A 19,533-nucleotide genomic window follows, 5' to 3' on the forward strand; every position below is an offset into this window, starting at 1 on the left:
GTGGCTGGCAAGAAAGGGTATAAAAGAAAAAAATCTAATGACATGGCCTCCTTGTTCACCTGATCTGAACCCCATTGAGAACCTGTGGTCCATCATCAAATGTGAGATTTACAAGGAGGGAAAACAGTACACCTCTCTGAACAGTGTCTGGGAGGCTGTGGTTGCTGCTGCACGCAATGTTGATGGTGAACAGATCAAAACACTGACAGAATCCATGGATGGCAGGCTTTTGAGTGTCCTTGCAAAGAAAAGTGGCTATATTGGTCACTGATTTGTTTTTGTTTTGTTTTTGAATGTCAGAAATGTATATTTGTGAATGTTGAGATGTTATATTGGTTTCACTGGTAAAAATAAATAATTGAAATGGGTATATATTTATTTTTTGTTAAGTTGCCTAATAATTATGCACAGTAATAGTCACCTGCACACACAGATATCCCCCTAAAATAGCTATAACTAAAAACAAACTAAAAACTACTTCCAAAACTATTCAGCTTTGATATTAATGAGTTTTTTGGGTTCATTGAGAACATGGTTGTTGTTCAATAATAAAATTAATCCTCAAAAATACAACTTGCCTAATAATTCTGCACTCCCTGTATCTGTTTGTTCTCTTTCCCGGGAAGCTTGGGGGTCAGAGGGCCTCTTCGACTTCCTTATCTTTTGGCTGATGAGTGTTCTCAGTTTCGCATTGAGATGGCGGGACATAAGTCTCCTCTGAGGATTACGGCTCATTTAACTAGAGCTGTGGCCTCTTCTTGGGACTTTAAGAACGAGGCTTCTATGGAGCAGATTTGTAAGGAGGCTACTTGGTCCTCTTTACATTCTTTTGCAACATTTACATTTTTGATGTTTTTGCTTCGGCGGAGGCAGCTTTTGGAAGAAAGGTTCTGCAGGCTGTGGTGCCCTCAGTATAGGGTCCGCCTCCTTTTACCCTCCCGTTTTCTTCATTCAGTGTACTCCAGAGCTTGTGTATTTGTTCCCACAAGTAATGAAGGAAGCAGTGGGGACTCTCCTCCCATTATGATGGAAAAAATAAATTATGCTTACCTGATAATTTAATTTCCATCTGTGGGAGGAGAGTCCACTGCTCCCGCCCGTTTCTCGGGGGTGGGGGGGAACCTAAATTTAATATTATTCTTCTGGCACCATTTATACCCTGATATTTCTCCTACTGTTCCTTGTTCCCTTGGCAGAATGACTGAGGGATGAGGGGAGTGGGGAAGGTATTTAAGCTTTTGGCTGGGGTGTCTTTGCCTCCTCCTGGTGGCCAGGTTCTTAATTCCCACAAGTATGGCATAAAGCAGTGGACTCTCCTCCCACAGATGGAAATGAAATTATCAGGTAAGCATAATTTGTTTTTTCTGCCTGGGTTAGGTATTAAAGGATTGAGGATTCACACTAGTTTGTGTGGCTTAATCTAATGCTGCCTTCCTCCTCTGCAATTTTACTGCCTACACACACACTGTGTGTAGGCAATAAAAAGGGTAAAAAAGTCAAATTACTCCCTGACCAAAAAAATTATATGGCCAAAAATGGAGAGGGGGCAGGAGGATTCTGAGTGCCTAGGGCAGCAGAAAACCTAAATATGCCACTTAGTGAAGGTGAAGTTTAAAGGGAATGTAAATGTTGATGCTAAAGTGCCCAGTTTTTAAAACTTTGATTAAAAACAGGGGCACTTTATTTCATCAAAATTTACATTTCACTCCTGTTGTGAGAAAAAACTTACCTTTTAATCTTCACAGCAGCTCCAGCTTGCTCCGGTCTCACAAGCCATTTCTGATGTCAGAAATGATTGATAGGTCATCCTCCAATCACAGCTTCCCCCCCGGGGGATTCAGTGTCTGATTCACTGATGCCTCATTTTAGACCCAGGAAGAGGCTTTGAAACGGGAGGAGGAAGCTGGAGCTGCTGTGAAGATTAAAAGGTAAGTTTTTTTTCACAACAGGAGTAAAATGAAAATTTTGATGAATTAAAGTGCCCCTGTTTTTAATCGAAGTTTTAAAAACCGGGCACTTTAGCATCAAAATTTACATTCACTTTAAATAATACTTTTAGACTGTATTTAATGGCAATACAATTTACACTTGTCAACCAAAACTCAACCTCCTTAGTTAGGATACAATAGTAAAAGGATGTCATGAATAATAAACTTACAGGAGCTGAGGGATTTAAGGTGTATTGTACATGTGTATATAGTATGTCATATGTATGTATTATACTGTAAAATGCTATAAAACGTATTTACAGTGAGTTTGGGATATAAATAAACATGCTTTTAACATTTTTTTTTCTTTAGGAACAAGATTATCTTACAGGATATTAATATCCTATGGAAGACGGTAGCAGCGGCTTTTTCATTTTACTAAAGTGCGCTGTTTTTTTTAGCTTTGCACTATGTAAAAATGTGCTCTGCAGAATTTTTATTTCAAACGCACTATACCAAACATGTTCTAATTTAAGTAGTGCATTTATAATTGAAATGTCTTAAAGTAAATTTACACAGTACCGAATGTGTTTACTTCTAATAATGCGGCCACACTGTAACAAACGCGTTAAAACTATAAAACACGTTTGGTGTGTGTGTGATTGCGATATTAGAATTAAAAATGTACAATACAGTGAAAACTTATAGTGGCTACACAACTATAATTTTAAAAAGCTGTCATTTATTTTGGTAAAACGAAAAAGCCATGGCTGCTGTCTTAAATGGGATATTAATATCTTGTACATGAAAATTAGTTTCTAAAAAGAAAAGAACACGTTGAAAGTTAAAAGAAAGTTTATTTAAGTTACTTTAAATACATAATTTATTATTGCATGATACATACATATAACATAGTAAATAAAAAAAATACAATATACCCATAATCCCTCAACTCTTTATTAACAATGGTGATTGCATACATAGCAAATATATAGGCATTTCATGGGCATTTTATGGAAGTAACCTGTATTTTAATGAAGAAACTTTAAAGAGAGTTTCTAATTTTAACCCCTTAATGACCACAGCACTTTTCCATTTTCTGTCCGTTTGGGACCAAGGCTATTTTTACATTTTTGCGGTGTTTGTGTTTAGCTGTAATTTCCCTCTTACTCATTTACTGTACCCACACATATTATATACCGTTTTTTCTCGCCATTAAATTAACTTTCTAAAAATACCATTATTTTCATCATATCTTATAATTTACTATAAAAAAAATTATAAAATATGAGGAAAAAATGGAAAAAAACACACTTTTTTTAACTTTGACCCCCAAAATCTGTTACACATCTACAGCCACCAAAAAAAAAACATGCTAAATAGTTTCTAAATTTTGTCCTGAGTTTAGAAATACCTAATATTTACATGTTCTTTGCTTTTTTTGAAAGCTATAGGGCCATAAATACAAGTAGCATTTTGCTATTTCCAAACTACTTTTTTTCAAAATTAGCGCTAGTTACATTGGAACACTAATATCTTTCAGGAATCCCTGAATATCAATTGACATGTATATATTTTTTTTTAGAAGACATCCCAAAGTATTAATCTAGGCCAATTTTGGTATATTTCATGCCACCATTTCACCGCCAAATGCGATCAAATACAAAATATCGTTCACTTTTTCACAAATTTTTTCACAAACTTTCGGTTTCTCACTGAAATTATTTACAAACAGCTTGTGCAATTATGGCACAAATGGTTGTAAATGCTTCTCTGGGATCCCCTTTGTTCAGAAATAGCAGACATATATGGCTTTGGCATTGCTTTTTGGTAATTAGAAGGCCGCAAAATGCTGCTGCGCATCACACGTGTATTATGGCTAGCAGTGAAGGGGTTAATTAGGAAGTTTGTAGGGAGCTTGCAGGGTTAATTTTAGCTTTAGTGTAGAGATCAGCCTCCCACCTGACACATCAGACCCCCTGATCCCTCCCAAACAGCTCCCTTCCCTCCCCCACCCCACAATTGTCCCCGCCATCTTAAGTACTGGCAGAAAGTCTGCCAGTACTAAAATAAAAGCTTTTTGGGGGGTTTAGGTTTAAAAAAAAATAAAAAAATAATTATTCTGCTGTATAGGACCCCCCTTAGCCTCCAACCTCCCTGATCCCCCCCAAAACAGCTCTGTAACCTTCCCTATCTGCCTTATTGGGGCCATCTTGGGTACTGGCAGCTGTCTGCCAGTACCCAGCTTACACAAAAAAGTGCTTTTTTTTCTTAGTTTTTTTTTTTCTGTAGTGTAGCTTCCCCAAACCCCCCCCACCACCACAAACCCCAACCACCTCATTGATCGTTTTTTTTTTCACTTATTTTAAACTGATTGCACCTTTTTCTGTAGTGTAGCGGTTCCCACCCGCTCCCTCCCCGTGCACGCGCCCGCCCCCGCCCTCCCGTGCACGCGCGCGCGTCCGTGCGCGCCCCCGGGCATCCCCGCCCACGATCCCGCCCCCTCCACATCTCCAGGGCCATCGATGGCCGCCACCCGCCTCCCAGTAATGCTCCCACCCACCAACGAAGGAAGCCACCGATCTCCGGTGCAGAGAGGGCCACAGAGTGGCTCTCTCTGCATCGGATGGCTTCAAAAGGTTATTGCAGGATGCCTCCATATCGAGGCATCACTGCAATAACCGGAAAGCAGCTGGAAGCAAACAGGATCGCTTCCAGCTGCTTTCCACACCGAGGACGTGCAGGGTACGTTCTCAGGCGATAACTGCCTTTTTTTTGAGGACGTACCCTGCACGTCCTCGGTCGTTAAGGGGTTAAAATGAATATCCTCCAGCTTATGTGCACCTTTTCACACCTGTTTCCACCCTTTTAGTGGCAAGATTAGCAATTGTATGAAATCTACTGAATATACAGTGAAACCTAGTTTGCATAGGTATTATTTGAAATGTTACTAAGCAGAAGCCATTTTTATTTTTAGTGAAAGCACAGTATAAGTTGTGTAAACATGCTTTGAAAACATGCCCCTTCATACTGCTGAGATCCAAATTCACTGACGACTTGAGCGGATTGTTGAACAGGCAGCTATTCCTGTTTCTATGGAAGACACATTGCCCCTCACTGGGTCAAGCAATTTTTTTTTTAATATAATATTGCCGAGTGCGCAAATTGCGAGACTGCTGAGACAGAAAAGTTACATTTCTTGTGGATCTGGCAATGCTTTTATAAATGGGGCAGAGGAGATGAAGTTGGTCATGTGCAGAGTGGAGGGTGGGAGGGAGAGTATCTGGAGACAAGTTTAGAGGTATAGGGGGCAGTGTTATATTAAATATTATGGTCAGGATTTTGTGTTATATTCTGGAGGCTAGAGGATTGTCAGAGAGGTGCAGCAGATGAGGAGTAATGTGTAATGATTACCAACCTGTTAGAGGCATTCATTATGAATTGAAAAGGAGATGGATGGCGTCTAGGGAGACCAGAGTGGATGGAGATGCAACAGTTGAGCCTGGAAATGATGAAAATGGGGATTAAAAACGTAATTTTGTATTGTGTGATGAAGTTGCAAACTTTGGAGATGTTTCTAAGGTGGGTACAGCAGGAATTGGTCAAATACTGGATGTGAGGAGTGATTGAAAGATCTTGGTCAAGTGTGACCCCCAAGGCATTGGGCATGAGGGGTTGGGGTAATGATGTTGTTATAAACAGCTGTAGAAAGTTGGTGTGTCAACATTCGTGAACACAGGCACAATAAGGAACGGAAATTTAGATAGGAGATTCACAAAAAGGCCTGTGTCGTGAATGCCAGAGGATTGAAAGTTTCGGAGCAAAAGAGGGTGGTTAAAAGTATCAAAGGCTGTGGACAGATTGAGAAGGATTAACATAGAAAGTGGCCTTTAGACTTTGCTTTGGTTAGGTCATAAATAACCTTAATGATTGCAGTCTCTGTGAATTGATCAAAAAACCTAGTTGGGGGGATATATAACAGTGACATTAAGGCCCCGATATTCAAAAGATTAATGTCTCTCTCATAGAAATCAATGGGAGCATTATGTCACCGCCCACATCGTTGACATAGCTTGTTGGCATTTTACTGAGGACGGGGGCCCTATTTGAAGTGTATTTACATGGCGCAAACCATTCGCTCACTGAAACTAAAATTAGTTTCAGTGGAGGCACACTTCAAATTCTGCCGTGGGGACCTAAGTTTCACAGCACCTACTTTAACTACCTCAGGCGATGTTGTGTCGGCAGCTGATAGCTGGCGAGACAAACATGTCAGCTACCCTACTCGCAACCCGCACTTTGCTGCTTTGAACATATCGATATTGTGTTGTTGTATCCAAAGCAAAGTGCAGGGTACTCCCATTAGCACCCCTCACTATCTCCTCCTGAATGCTTATAACTATGTCACACCTAAGCTACACTTCCCTGCTCCGCCTTGCTACCTCCCATCGACCGCCTACACCTACGTCAAGACTAATCTACACTCCCCCTGCACCACCAAACTAACTCCCCCTGAATGCCACACCTATGTCACGCCTAACCTATACACCTCCTGGAACGCCCAGCTAAGTCCCTAATACCGCCTACTCTGACGTAATGTCTAAACAACACTCCCCTGTAACGCCCCATCTAATTGCCTACTGTCAAAAATAACTGACTATAATAAACTATACTATAAGTAATAAACCTCCTTATTGTAACTATGAAGCTATGTCGCCAAAGTTATCATCAGTGTTTATATGTGTCACAGAGATGTGGAGGACCGGAAAAACCTTCTTGGCCTATTCGGGCTCCTGGAACTCAGTGCCAAACCAGTGCTCTTCGGGGAGCCTTGCTCTTCATGGGATCTCCGCTGCACACTGAAGTCGCTGAAGCGCTGAACTCCAATATATAGGGGTACCACTTAATTCGTACCCTAATTAATTAATTGGATGGTTTCAAATCAGTCGAACCCTATTGGCTGATTTGAATCGGCCAATATCAAGAACTTTTTTAAATTTAAATTCTAATCATCCAATAGAAAAGGATAATTAGAATTTACATTTTAAAAAGGTTCTTGCTATTGGCTGAAAAGTAGGAGAAAAACAATTGCATGATGAGTAGTAGCCCTGCTACTTCAGTTGCGCCCAGCAGTTTAATGTTTAAGATATGTCAGTTTCTTCATATTTCTGGCTAAACTATTTAGTTTGTGTGTCTGTTATCCAAATTGAAATCATGGGGGATTTCAAAATAGCCCAGAAAGAGGGTGGGAATATGCAGCAAAAGACGATTTTTGTTACCTACATCTAAAACGTTTTCAAAGAAGTTGATTTACACAAATTCACTATGGTCTAAACCAGGATTTTCAAACATGTCCTCAGGCCTCCCACACAGGCCAGATTTTCATAATATCTGACCTTGAGCACAGGTGAAATAATCAGGTGATTAGTAAAAATGGTTATCAACCTGCTCTCACCCAAGGTAATTCTGAAAATCTGACCTGTTAGTGAGGCCTGAGGATAGGTTTGAAAACCCCTAGTGTAAAACTTAAGACAAGAGATATGAGCCCAATGGACAAAAGCTTACCTGCATGGATAGAATTCACTCACAATATTTGAGAGTTTTTTTTCTAGCATTATACTTTAATGTAGGTGTCGCTCTTTCACATCTAGAACCCTCCATAATGAGATAAGCCGCACTCAAGCTTACATTTGCCTTTATAACTGTTTTGAAGGACCTTGCAATGCTGACAAGACTTCTCCGATAATCTCGCCAGAGTGGAGCGCTTTAGATCTTTAGTCCCATAGACTTAATTTTGACTCGAGCCTCTATCTTCCAAACAAGTCAGCTTGTAGATACTGTAATGTAAAATATTATGAATTTGGCCTCCTTCCTTGATTTAGTTTAGTATGTTCTACATGTGTGAAAGAAATCATTTTTCGCAAATGGAAAGTTAATTACTAGTTGTGGAGTGATCCTTACGTTTTATAAAAAGCATGAAGTGTAGTGGATTAACAATAGGGGAGTTCAGTAATGCTTTGGAGATTGATAATCCTCTCCTGAAATAAGGAGAACATATTGATTTCTGAACACCAAAGAGCAGTGACAAACTAAATTGGCAAACTGCTCTTATCTTTCAATGAATTCTCTATAAAAAATGTCTGTAGCTTCAGGTTTGATGTGTTTGAAACAGATGTTACCTGGAATGTGACAATAGCTGATATTGCAGAACTGTTCAGATGTTTAGGCCATTACACTACACTATATAACTGTAGAGTTGTTGCTGTTGTAATTTTACCTGCCATTATTAAAGTTGTTTTGACCAAGTGCTTTAAATGGCAAAATCCACTATTTGGATTGCAAAGCAAAAATGTTTTGTGTTTTCTTTCATGTAATTAACAAGAGTCCATGAGCTAGTGACGTATGGGATATACATTCCTACCAGGAGGGGCAAAGTTTCCCAAACCTTAAAATGCCTATAAATACACCCCTCACCACACCCACAAATCAGTTTTACAAACTTTGCCTCCAAGGGAGGTGGTGAAGTAAGTTTGTGCTAGATTCTACGTTGATATGCGCTCCGCAGCAAGTTGGAGCCCGGTTTTCCTCTCAGCGTGCAGTGAATGTCAGAGGGATGTGAAGAGAGTATTGCCTATTGAATGCAGTGATCTCCTTCTACGGGGTCTATTTCATAAGGTTCTCTGTTATCGGTCGTAGAGATTCATCTCTTACCTCCCTTTTCAGATCGACGATATACTCCTTATATTTACCATTTCCTCTACTGATTCTCGTTTCAGTACTGGTTTGGCTTTCTACAAACATGTAGATGAGTGTCCTGGGGTAAGTAAGTCTTATTTTCTGTGACACTCTAAGCTATGGTTGGGCACTTTATTTATAAAGTTCTAAATATATGTATTCAAACATTTATTTGCCTTGACTCAGAATGTTCAACTTTCCTTATTTCCAGACAGTCAGTTTCATATTTGGGATTATGCATTGAATTATCATATTTTTTCTTACCTCAAAAATTTGACTTTTTTCCCTGTGGGCTGTTAGGCTCGCGGGGGCTGTAAATGCTTCATTTTATTGCGTCATTCTTGGCGCGGACTTTTTTGGCGCAAAAATTCTTTTCCGTTTCCGGCGTCATACGTGTCGCCGGAAGTTGCGTCATTTTTTGACGTTATTTTGCGCCAAAAATGTCGGCGTTCCGGATGTGGCGTCATTTTTGGCGCCAAAAGCATTTAGGCGCCAAATAATGTGGGCGTCTTATTTGGCGCTAAAAAATATGGGCGTCGCTTTTGTCTCCACATTATTTCAGTCTCATTTTTCATTTGCTTCTGGTTGCTAGAAGCTTGATGTTTGGCATTTTTTCCCATTCCTGAAACTGTCTTATAAGGAATTTGATCTATTTTGCTTTATATGTTGTTTTTTCTCTTACATATTGCAAGATGTCTCACGTTGCATCTGAGCCAGAAGATACTACAGGAAAACCACTGCCTGCTGGATCTACCAAAGCTAAGTGTATCTGCTGTAAACTTTTGGTAGCTATTCCTCCAGCTGTTGTTTGTAATAATTGTCATGACAAACTTGTTAAAGCAGATAATATTTCCTTTAGTGATGTACCATTGCCTGTTGCAGTTCCCTCAACATCTAAGGTGCAGAATGTTCCTGATAACATAAGAGATTTTGTTTCTGAATCCATAAAGAAGGCTTTGTCTGTTATTTCTCCTTCTAGTAAACGTAAAAAGTCTTTTAAATCTTCTCTCTCTACAGATGAATTTTTAAATGAACACCATCATTCTGATTCTTTGGACTCTTCTGGTTCAGAGGATTCTGTCTCAGAGATTGATGCTGATAAATCTTCATATTTATTTAAGATGGAATTTATTCGCTCTTTACTTAAAGAAGTACTAATTGCTTTAGAAATAGAGGATTCTAGTCCTCTTGATACTAATTCTATACGTTTGGATAAGGTTTTTAAAGCTCCTGCGGTTATTCCAGAAGTCTTTCCTGTTCCTAATGCTATTTCTGCTGTAATTTCCAAGGAATGGGATAAATTGGGTAATTCATTTACTCCTTCTAAACGTTTTAAGCAATTATATCCTGTTCCGCCTGACAGGTTAGAATTTTGGGACAAAATCCCTAAAGTTGATGGGGCTATTTCTACCCTTGCTAAACGTACTACCATTCCTACGTCAGATGGTACCTCGTTTAAGGATCCTTTAGATAGAAAAATTGAATCTTTTCTAAGAAAAGCTTATCTATGTTCAGGTAATCTTCTTAGACCTGCTATATCATTGGCTGATGTTGCTGCAGCTTCAACTTTTTGGTTGGAAACTCTAGCGCAACAAGTAACAAATCGTGATTCTCATGATATTATTATTCTTCTCCAGCATGCTAATAATTTCATCTGTGATGCCATTTTTGATATTATTAGAGTTGATGTTAGGTTTATGTCTCTGGCTATCTTAGCCAGAAGAGCTTTATGGCTTAAGACCTGGAATGCTGATATGGCTTCTAAATCAACTCTACTTTCCATTTCTTTCCAGGGAAACAAATTATTTGGTTCTCAGTTGGATTCTATTATTTCAACTGTTACTGGTGGGAAAGGAACTTTTTTACCACAGGATAAAAAGTCTAAAGGTAAAAACAGGGCTAACAATCATTTTCGTTCCTTTCGTTTCAACAAAGAACAAAAGCCTGATCCTTCGTCCTCAGGAGCAGTTTCAGTTTGGAAACCATCTCCAGTCTGGAATAAATCCAAGCCTGCTAGAAAGGCAAAGCCTGCTTCTAAGTTCACATGAAGGTACGGCCCTCATTCCAGTTCAGCTGGTAGGGGGCAGGTTACGTTTTTTCAAAGAAATTTGGATCAATTCTGTTCACAATCTTTGGATTCAGAACATTGTTTCAGAAGGGTACAGAATTGGTTTCAAGTTGAGACCTCCTGCAAAGAGATTTTTTCTTTCCCGTGTCCCAGTAAATCCAGTGAAAGCTCAAGCATTTCTGAATTGTGTTTCAGATCTAGAGTTGGCTGGAGTAATTATGCCAGTTCCAGTTCCGGAACAGGGGATGGGGTTTTATTCAAATCTCTTCATTGTACCAAAGAAGGAGAATTCCTTCAGACCAGTTCTGGATCTAAAATTATTGAATCGTTATGTAAGGATACCAACGTTCAAGATGGTAACTGTAAGGACTATATTGCCTTTTGTTCAGCAAGGGAATTATATGTCCACAATAGATTTACAGGATGCATATCTGCATATTCCGATTCATCCAGATCATTATCAGTTCCTGAGATTCTCTTTTCTAGACAAGCATTACCAATTTGTGGCTCTACCGTTTGGCCTTGCTACAGCTCCAAGAATTTTCACAAAGATTCTCGGTGCCCTTCTGTCTGTAATCAGAGAACAGGGTATTGTGGTATTTCCTTATTTGGACGATATCTTGGTACTTGCTCAGTCTTTACATTTAGCAGAGTCTCATACGAATCGACTTGTGTTGTTTCTTCAAGATCATGGTTGGAGGATCAATTTACCAAAAAGTTCTTTGATTCCTCAAACAAGGGTAACCTTTCTGGGTTTCCAGATAGATTCAGTGTCCATGACTCTGTCTTTAACAGACAAGAGACGTCTAAAATTGATTACAGCTTGTCGAAACCTTCAGTCTCAATCATTCCCTTCGGTAGCCTTATGCATGGAAATTCTAGGTCTTATGACTGCTGCATCGGACGCGATCCCCTTTGCTCGTTTTCACATGCGACCTCTTCAGCTCTGTATGCTGAACCAATGGTGCAGGGATTACACGAAGATATATCAATTAATATCTTTAAAACCGATTGTTCGACACTCTCTAACGTGGTGGACAGATCACCTTCGTTTAATTCAGGGGGCTTCTTTTGTTCTTCCGACCTGGACTGTAATTTCAACAGATGCAAGTCTCACAGGTTGGGGAGCTGTGTGGGGATCTCTGACGGCACAAGGAGTTTGGGAATCTCAGGAGGTGAGATTACCGATCAATATCTTGGAACTCCGTGCAGTTTTCAGAGCTCTTCAGTTTTGGCCTCTTCTGAAGAGAGAATCGTTCATTTGTTTTCAGACAGACAATGTCACAACTGTGGCATACATCAATCATCAAGGAGGGACTCACAGTCCTCTGGCTATGAAAGAAGTATCTCGAATTTTGGTTTGGGCGGAATCCAGCTCCTGTCTAATCTCTGCGGTTCATATCCCAGGTGTAGACAATTGGGAAGCGGATTATCTCAGTCGCCAAACGTTGCATCCGGGCGAATGGTCTCTTCACCCAGAGGTATTTCTTCAGATTGTTCAAATGTGGGGGCTCCCAGAGATAGATCTGATGGCCTCTCATCTAAACAAGAAACTTCCCAGGTATCTGTCCAGATCCCGGGATCCTCAGGCGGAGGCAGTGGATGCATTATCACTTCCTTGGAAGTATCATCCTGCCTATATCTTTCCGCCTCTAGTTCTTCTTCCAAGAGTAATCTCCAAGATTCTGAGGGAATGCTCGTTTGTTCTGCTAATAGCTCCGGCATGGCCTCACAGGTTTTGGTATGCGGATCTTGTCCGGATGGCATCTTGCCAACCATGGACTCTTCCGTTAAGACCAGACCTTCTGTCACAAGGTCCTTTTTTCCATCCGGATCTGAAATCCTTAAATTTAAAGGTATGGAGATTGAACGCTTGATTCTTGGTCAAAGAGGTTTCTCTGACTCCGTGATTAATACTATGTTACAGGCTCGTAAATCTGTATCTCGAGAGATATATTATAGAGTCTGGAAGACTTATATTTCTTGGTGTCTTTCTCATCATTTTTCTTGGCATTCTTTTAGAATACCGAGAATTTTACAGTTTCTTCAGGATGGTTTAGACAAGGGTTTGTCCGCAAGTTCTTTGAAAGGACAAATCTCCGCTCTTTCTGTTCTTTTTCACAGAAAGATTGCTATTCTTCCTGATATTCATTGTTTTGTACAAGCTTTGGTTCGTATAAAACCTGTCATTAAGTCAATTTCTCCTCCTTGGAGTTTGAATTTGGTTCTGGGAGCTCTTCAAGCTCCTCCGTTTGAACCTATGCATTCATTGGACATTAAATTACTTTCTTGGAAAGTTTTGTTCCTTTTGGCCATCTCTTCTGCTAGAAGAGTTTCTGAATTATCTGCTCTTTCTTGTGAGTCTCCTTTTCTGATTTTTCATCAGGATAAGGCGGTGTTGCGAACTTCTTTTGAATTTTTACCTAAAGTTGTGAATTCCAACAACATTAGTAGAGAAATTGTGGTTCCTTCATTATGTCCTAATCCTAAGAATTCTAAGGAGAAATTGTTGCATTCTTTGGATGTTGTTAGAGCTTTGAAATATTATGTTGAAGCTACGAAATCTTTCCGTAAGACTTCTAGTCTATTTGTTATCTTTTCCGGTTCTAGGAAAGGCCAGAAAGCTTCTGCCATTTCTTTGGCATCTTGGTTGAAATCTTTAATTCATCTTGCCTATGTTGAGTCGGGTAAAATTCCGCCTCAGAGAATTACAGCTCATTCTACTAGGTCAGTATCTACTTCCTGGGCGTTTAGGAATGAAGCTTCGGTTGACCAGATCTGCAAAGCAGCAACTTGGTCCTCTTTGCATACTTTTACTAAATTCTACCATTTTGATGTATTTTCTTCTTCTGGAGCAGTTTTTGGTAGAAAAGTTCTTCAGGCAGCGGTTTCAGTTTGAATCTTCTGCTTATGTTTTTTGTTAAACTTTATTTTGGGTGTGGATTATTTTCAGCAGGAATTGGCTGTCTTTATTTTATCCCTCCCTCTCTAGTGACTCTTGTGTGGAAAGATCCACATCTTGGGTAGTCATTATCCCATACGTCACTAGCTCATGGACTCTTGTTAATTACATGAAAGAAAACATAATTTATGTAAGAACTTACCTGATAAATTCATTTCTTTCATATTAACAAGAGTCCATGAGGCCCACCCTTTTTTGTGGTGGTTATGATTTTTTTGTATAAAGCACAATTATTCCAATTCCTTATTTTATATGCTTCGCACTTTTTTTCTTATCACCCCACTTCTTGGCTATTCGTTAAACTGATTTGTGGGTGTGGTGAGGGGTGTATTTATAGGCATTTTAAGGTTTGGGAAACTTTGCCCCTCCTGGTAGGAATGTATATCCCATACGTCACTAGCTCATGGACTCTTGTTAATATGAAAGAAATGAATTTATCAGGTAAGTTCTTACATAAATTATGTTTTTTTTTTTTTTTAAATGTATTTTTTTTATATAGTGTACATAGTAAATATCAGCATTTTCGGTCATGACTTGATAAACATTTCAGATTAGCAATTTATAGTACATTTTCTATAACCGTTTTTGTTTAACCTTTTTTCCAATAAAAAAAAAATGGTCTTTTAGAATCTGAACATGTTATTTCTTTCTAATGACACAGTGAGTCCATGGATCATCATTAATTACTGTTGGGAATATCACTCCGGGCCAGCAGGAGGAGACAAAGAGCACCACAGCAGAGCTGTAAATTATCACTTCCCTTCCCACAACCCCCAGTCATTCTCTTTGCCTCTAGTACTAGGAAGAGGTGAAGTAATGAGGTGTCCTGATTAAGATTCTTCTATCAAGATTTTTTTTATTTTAAAGTCTGGGCAAGATTGCTCTGGCCTTCCATCACAATTTAGGTCTAGCTGTACTTCACGTTAGTCTCTTCAGCAGGGCTTTAAAGCAGTTAGGAACTTGTAAAGTGGGCTTTCCTGCGTTTTCCTAACATGTTGCTGCCCTGGTATAGAAAGCCTGAGTAAGCTTACTCAGTCTTTCTTTTTATACAGGTCTCTGTAAGGAGCGGCATCCTCTAAAACTTTGCGAGTCGTCTGACTGCCAGACGGCTAGAATGCAGGTAAGTGCCTTTTGTTCTTCTTGGGCTAGAAGGCTGGCACTAAAAGGGTTAAGACCCTCTGCTTTTATATGGGACATATCCTTTTGGTTGATTTCGGCAGTGGCAGGCACATTATGCATGTGATGGAGACTGTTAACTCTCTTCACAACTAGGAAGCAGTTAACTACCAGTTGGGTTATTATTTTTATTGCTGTATATATTTCTTTATATTGTAAGGTTCCTTACTCATTGTGAGGGACTGTTAAGAGCTAAGGCTCCTGCTTCCCTTTTTTAGCGTATACATAGTGTCTTACATTCTGCTGTATCTGCAGTGCTTTTTCCTGGGGGCTCCGTGATTGGTACAGACCGCCTGGGTATACCAGGTGCTGAAACATTGAGGACAAAGTGCAGGCACTCCAAGGGGTAATACCAGAAAAGGATTTATTAGGTAGACAAAAAATCCTTTTCTGGCGCTTATTCATAGACGTGTCTGAATAAGCGCCACTAGAGGGCGCAAAACGCGTCAGACTCCGTGCCTGTAGTCTGTCTGCCTCTTTTTCTGGCTTGTGATAGTGCTCAGCATCTGCTGTTTTATATTTATTTTTTGTCTACCTAATAAGTCCTTTTCTGGTATTACCCCCTGGAGTGCCTGCACTTTGTTCTCAGTATTGACTCTCTCAGTGGCTTGATTCCGCCACCACCGCTACGGCACTCTGTGGGTACAGGAAGTACTTGGACTACCTTCTGATGCAGCGGGTTCACTTCCGCTGTTTGGGGAATCCGATCAGATGCTGCTTGGATGGCGTTCTCTTTCCGCTGAAACATTGAGGAGCTGGACAAGAGTACCTATGTTTTGTTTTAGGAGCAGTTCTAGTTTACAGAATACCTCTTATAGAGGGATTTAGTCGACGGATTTCAGTTTTTGTCCGTGCCAACTTTTGGCCACGCCTCTTTTCTCCATTTCAGCGCATCTCCATTTTAGAGGTGTTTGAACGCCGTATTTTCTCCGTTCCGTTTTCCGGCTTTGTCTATGCAGGGGGAAGTAATCTAGCTCTGAGATAATTCAGTGTGTGTGTGAATAGCCCTTCAGATCATCCCAGTTTTAAACGGTCTCTGCAAGATAATGTTTGCATCGTTTTTGTGATCCGTTTTTTTCCTATAAGCAAAAGTCAGAAGCGAATAAGGAATTTTTTCTTCCCTCTACCTTGGCAACAATTTTGTGTCCAAGGTGATTTTTGCCCCATGTCTCCCTTGATGATGCTGTTTAGACTATGTCACAGCTTTCTCGCCTGACGTCCCAAGTCTTTGTATGGCGTCACATGCAGTGCCCTGTGGTTCCTCTCAATCTCAGGAGGAGTTAATTGTTTGCAGAATTGTCTGTCCAGGTATTTTCAGATATCTGTGGCATTATCTGTTTTCCTATCTTAAAGGGAAATCGCAAGAGGAAGTTTATCGAATCAGATAGTAAGGTTTCTGCTCTGCTTGCTGCTATACATATTGCTTCTATATAGTCCGATTAAAATAGTCAGTAGCATCTGAGGGGTAAAGCTGCGTTTCAGACAGTATAATTCCTTCATCTGGTGCTGAAGTAGTTCTCTTTAGATTCAAGCCTGAACGCCTTTGTGTATTATTTAAGAGGGGTTGGCTTCTGAATAGTCCTCGGCTACCCTATCGTTGTCAATCCTCAGAATCTAGTAAGTTTAATATGGACTAAGATTCATTGTGAACATTTTTCCTGTGCTAGGAGATTTTTTTCAGGTGTGGGAGAAGTCAAGGAGTCCTTTTCCCCATCTCCTGTATGTAATAAGCTGTCTCCTTTAAATGCTAGGCGCTTAAAGCAGTAGGGGCCATAGCTATTCTGGTTAAGAGATAGTCAATCTATATAGAGGATAGATGCTCTTTTTAAGGATGGATACCTTTAGGGACAAGTGCGGCATCTGTTGGGTGCAACGTCTTGTCTGATTCCATTTGGAGGACTCCATTAAGAGAAAAGCTAGTAGGTCATTCTTTTATGTCTGTTACTTCCTTCGTAACTTAAGGAAGTTTTCCCCTTTTGTGTTCCAAGCAGGGGCAGTTAAAGTCTCATTGGATGCCCAGTCAGTCTTGGATCAGGGGGAAGTAGTTAAAGAAACCTGCAGCTAACTCTCTTTCTGCAGGTGGGGTTTGCCCCTGAGCCAGGATCGGATCCTGTGGGGGGGCATTCTACCTCAGTTTTTCTCATGCCTGGACACGAGATGTCCTAGAAAAGAGTTGTAGATAAAATATTCCAGGGTTACAATTTGGAACTCAACTATTTCATTCCAGGAGCAGGTTCCACCTTTCAAGTACATCTGAGCAAAGTGGCTCCATCATTGGCGCAACTGCTCATTGTACAGGGGCATTTTGTTATCCGTATAGCTGTTCGAACTTACCTTTCCTGTTTGATATGTTTGTCCTGTATCATTATGTTTTTATGTAATAAATATGAATTTTAATTGAAGATTTGGTAGCAGACCTGCTTATTACAAGAGAGAGGATGTATCCTTATATAATTTACACACAGAGATTAGAGGTAGCTCTGTTCCATGTGAGTATGATCCATCAGACATCTGGGACACATCATATAAGTTTTTGCAATACTTTACTATTTATAGCTTTTTCATTTTCCTTCGAGGTGAGCTGCTTAATACAGAACTACAATCCATTTTGGGAGGAGGGGCAGCACGGCCCCAAAAAACACACCTCTAGAACACCCACGAACTCGATCGGTGAAGGAAACAAATTGAAAGAAATATATCCTCTGAAGTCAGCTAAGTTTATGAGGTGCACGCCACATAGCGGGATGAATCAATCCAAAGATGCGAAAAAGAAACAAAGAGGCAGCACACTTGGAACTCCAATAAAACTGATCTTTATTCCAACATTGAAGCAGTGAAACAAACACACCAACACGGAGGAGCGAAAAAGGGGCGTGTCCTTTAATCCATTTTGGGACAATATTCTTTATCATTTAGACATTAGAGCACAGTGTTCTATATCTTATCTGTTTTGGTTGTATTAATATATATTATTTGTGGATACACACTGTTATTATGTGATGTTGTTTATATTGTAGAATCTCTTACAAAAAAATCACCAGCTTAATCATAGGTGCCCAATTGGAAACCAGATAAACTTACTATAATATTTTCTATTCAGAGTCTAATTGTTGTGTATCTATATCTATGTACAATTTGTCAAAAAAGCTTATATATAGTATAGCTTTGCTATAGTAATTTCAGTGAAGATTTTCTTTGCCTTATCTATTTTTTTTATTTTTTTTTGTCAGAATCTACCAGCACACTGTATGAAGCGCTGTCTGCTATTGATTCTGGAAAGGGGATTTCCATGAATCCTACAAGCCAGAGAACATCATCTTCCAGTATTGATCCTGTAAGTCATGTCTTGTAAGAATACAAGTGTAGGTTAACAGTTAGTGCTTCTCTACAAGTAACCTTACAGCGCAAACTGATAATTGTATATGGGCTGATAATATCCTGACCAGCAGGGTTTCTTTTCTCCCTCCCATACCATGCAAATTATTTCATAAAAAATTTCAGGGGGAGGTGTAATAAGAAATAGCTGCATCTGCATACATTCAAATACATTATAAATAGATCTGCATTTATGCCTTTACAAATATTTTTACACAATTAAAAAAATATATTGATTAGATAACAGAATCCACATAACGTGCATCTGTGCATTTGTTAGGTTTGTAAAAGGGCAACATGAAAGCCACAGCTAATATAACTGATGTTTCGCCTTATGTTTGGTTGGCTTGATGCTGTTATTATTGCTATTGATTAAATGGACATAATGGTCAAAAATAAAATATATATAAGTGCATTTCAATATTGAATCGAAACCTTTTTGCAATATACTTTTAGTTTTACTGTTTTTGCAGTATACACATATGCTGTGCATACACCATGCACCCTCATTCACATGCCTCAATCAGATCCCATAAAAAATTGTTATTATTATCTTAGGTTTTCATTTCTTTGCTCTAGGATTGGAAGCATATGGGTGTGGTCTAAGGGATACAGGGGCATTTTTGGCCAGTTTAGGCATTATGTAGACATGGGCAGTCAGGTCATTCTGTGGGATCGCCAGGTGGTCCGTAGCTTGGTTTGCATTGTCTACAGTATTACTTTGTGAGGGAAAGCAAAGGAAGGGACAATGGGACAGAGTTCCTAAAACAGCATCAACCCATTAACAGCAGGAAGGTTTTCTCTGTATAATAAGTTCATGTTACACATTTTGTGTTTTTATTTTTTGTGTGTTTTTGTTTTTTGTGTTTTTGTTTTTTTTAAACAAAAAAGGTAAGCATTTTATTTGTCTTTTTTTTTTTTCTTTTACAAGATATGACGAGTCCACGGATTTCATCCTTTCTTGTGGGATATCGCCTCCTGGTCAGCAGGAAGTGGCAAAGAGCTCCACAGCAGAGCTGCATATATAGCCCCTCCCTTCCCTCCCCCCCAATCATTCTCTTTGCCTGCGTTAGTGATAGGAAGAGGTAAAGAGAGGTGTTTAGTTTAGATTCTTCAATCAAGAGTTTTTTGTTTTTAAATTGTGCCAACGTGTACTATTTTATTACAGAGCAGCTTCAAGTAGTCTTTTTAGACTGTGGGAACTGGTGGATTTTTGTCTCCACTGTGCCTCCCAGGATTGTGCTGCGTTTGCTGTACATAGTCTTGCAAACTCTTAAATAAGAATTATC

At 39.6% G+C, this 19,533-nt stretch overlaps 1 protein-coding gene across 2 annotated transcripts in view; it reads left to right on the forward strand.

The window, feature by feature from the left end:
- The window catches only part of HSD17B4 (hydroxysteroid 17-beta dehydrogenase 4), a 790,821-nt gene that overhangs the window by 271,997 nt on the left and 499,291 nt on the right, over positions 1–19,533 (forward strand). For both annotated transcript variants that reach the window (XM_053701594.1, XM_053701593.1), the window contains exon 13: positions 18,100–18,203. In XM_053701594.1, the coding sequence (XP_053557569.1) occupies positions 18,100–18,203 (104 nt within the window). The remainder of the gene's footprint in view (positions 1–18,099; positions 18,204–19,533) is intronic.

The sequence above is a fragment of the Bombina bombina genome, chromosome 2 (assembly GCF_027579735.1).
Source record: "Bombina bombina isolate aBomBom1 chromosome 2, aBomBom1.pri, whole genome shotgun sequence".
NCBI classification, from domain to species: domain Eukaryota; kingdom Metazoa; phylum Chordata; class Amphibia; order Anura; family Bombinatoridae; genus Bombina; species Bombina bombina.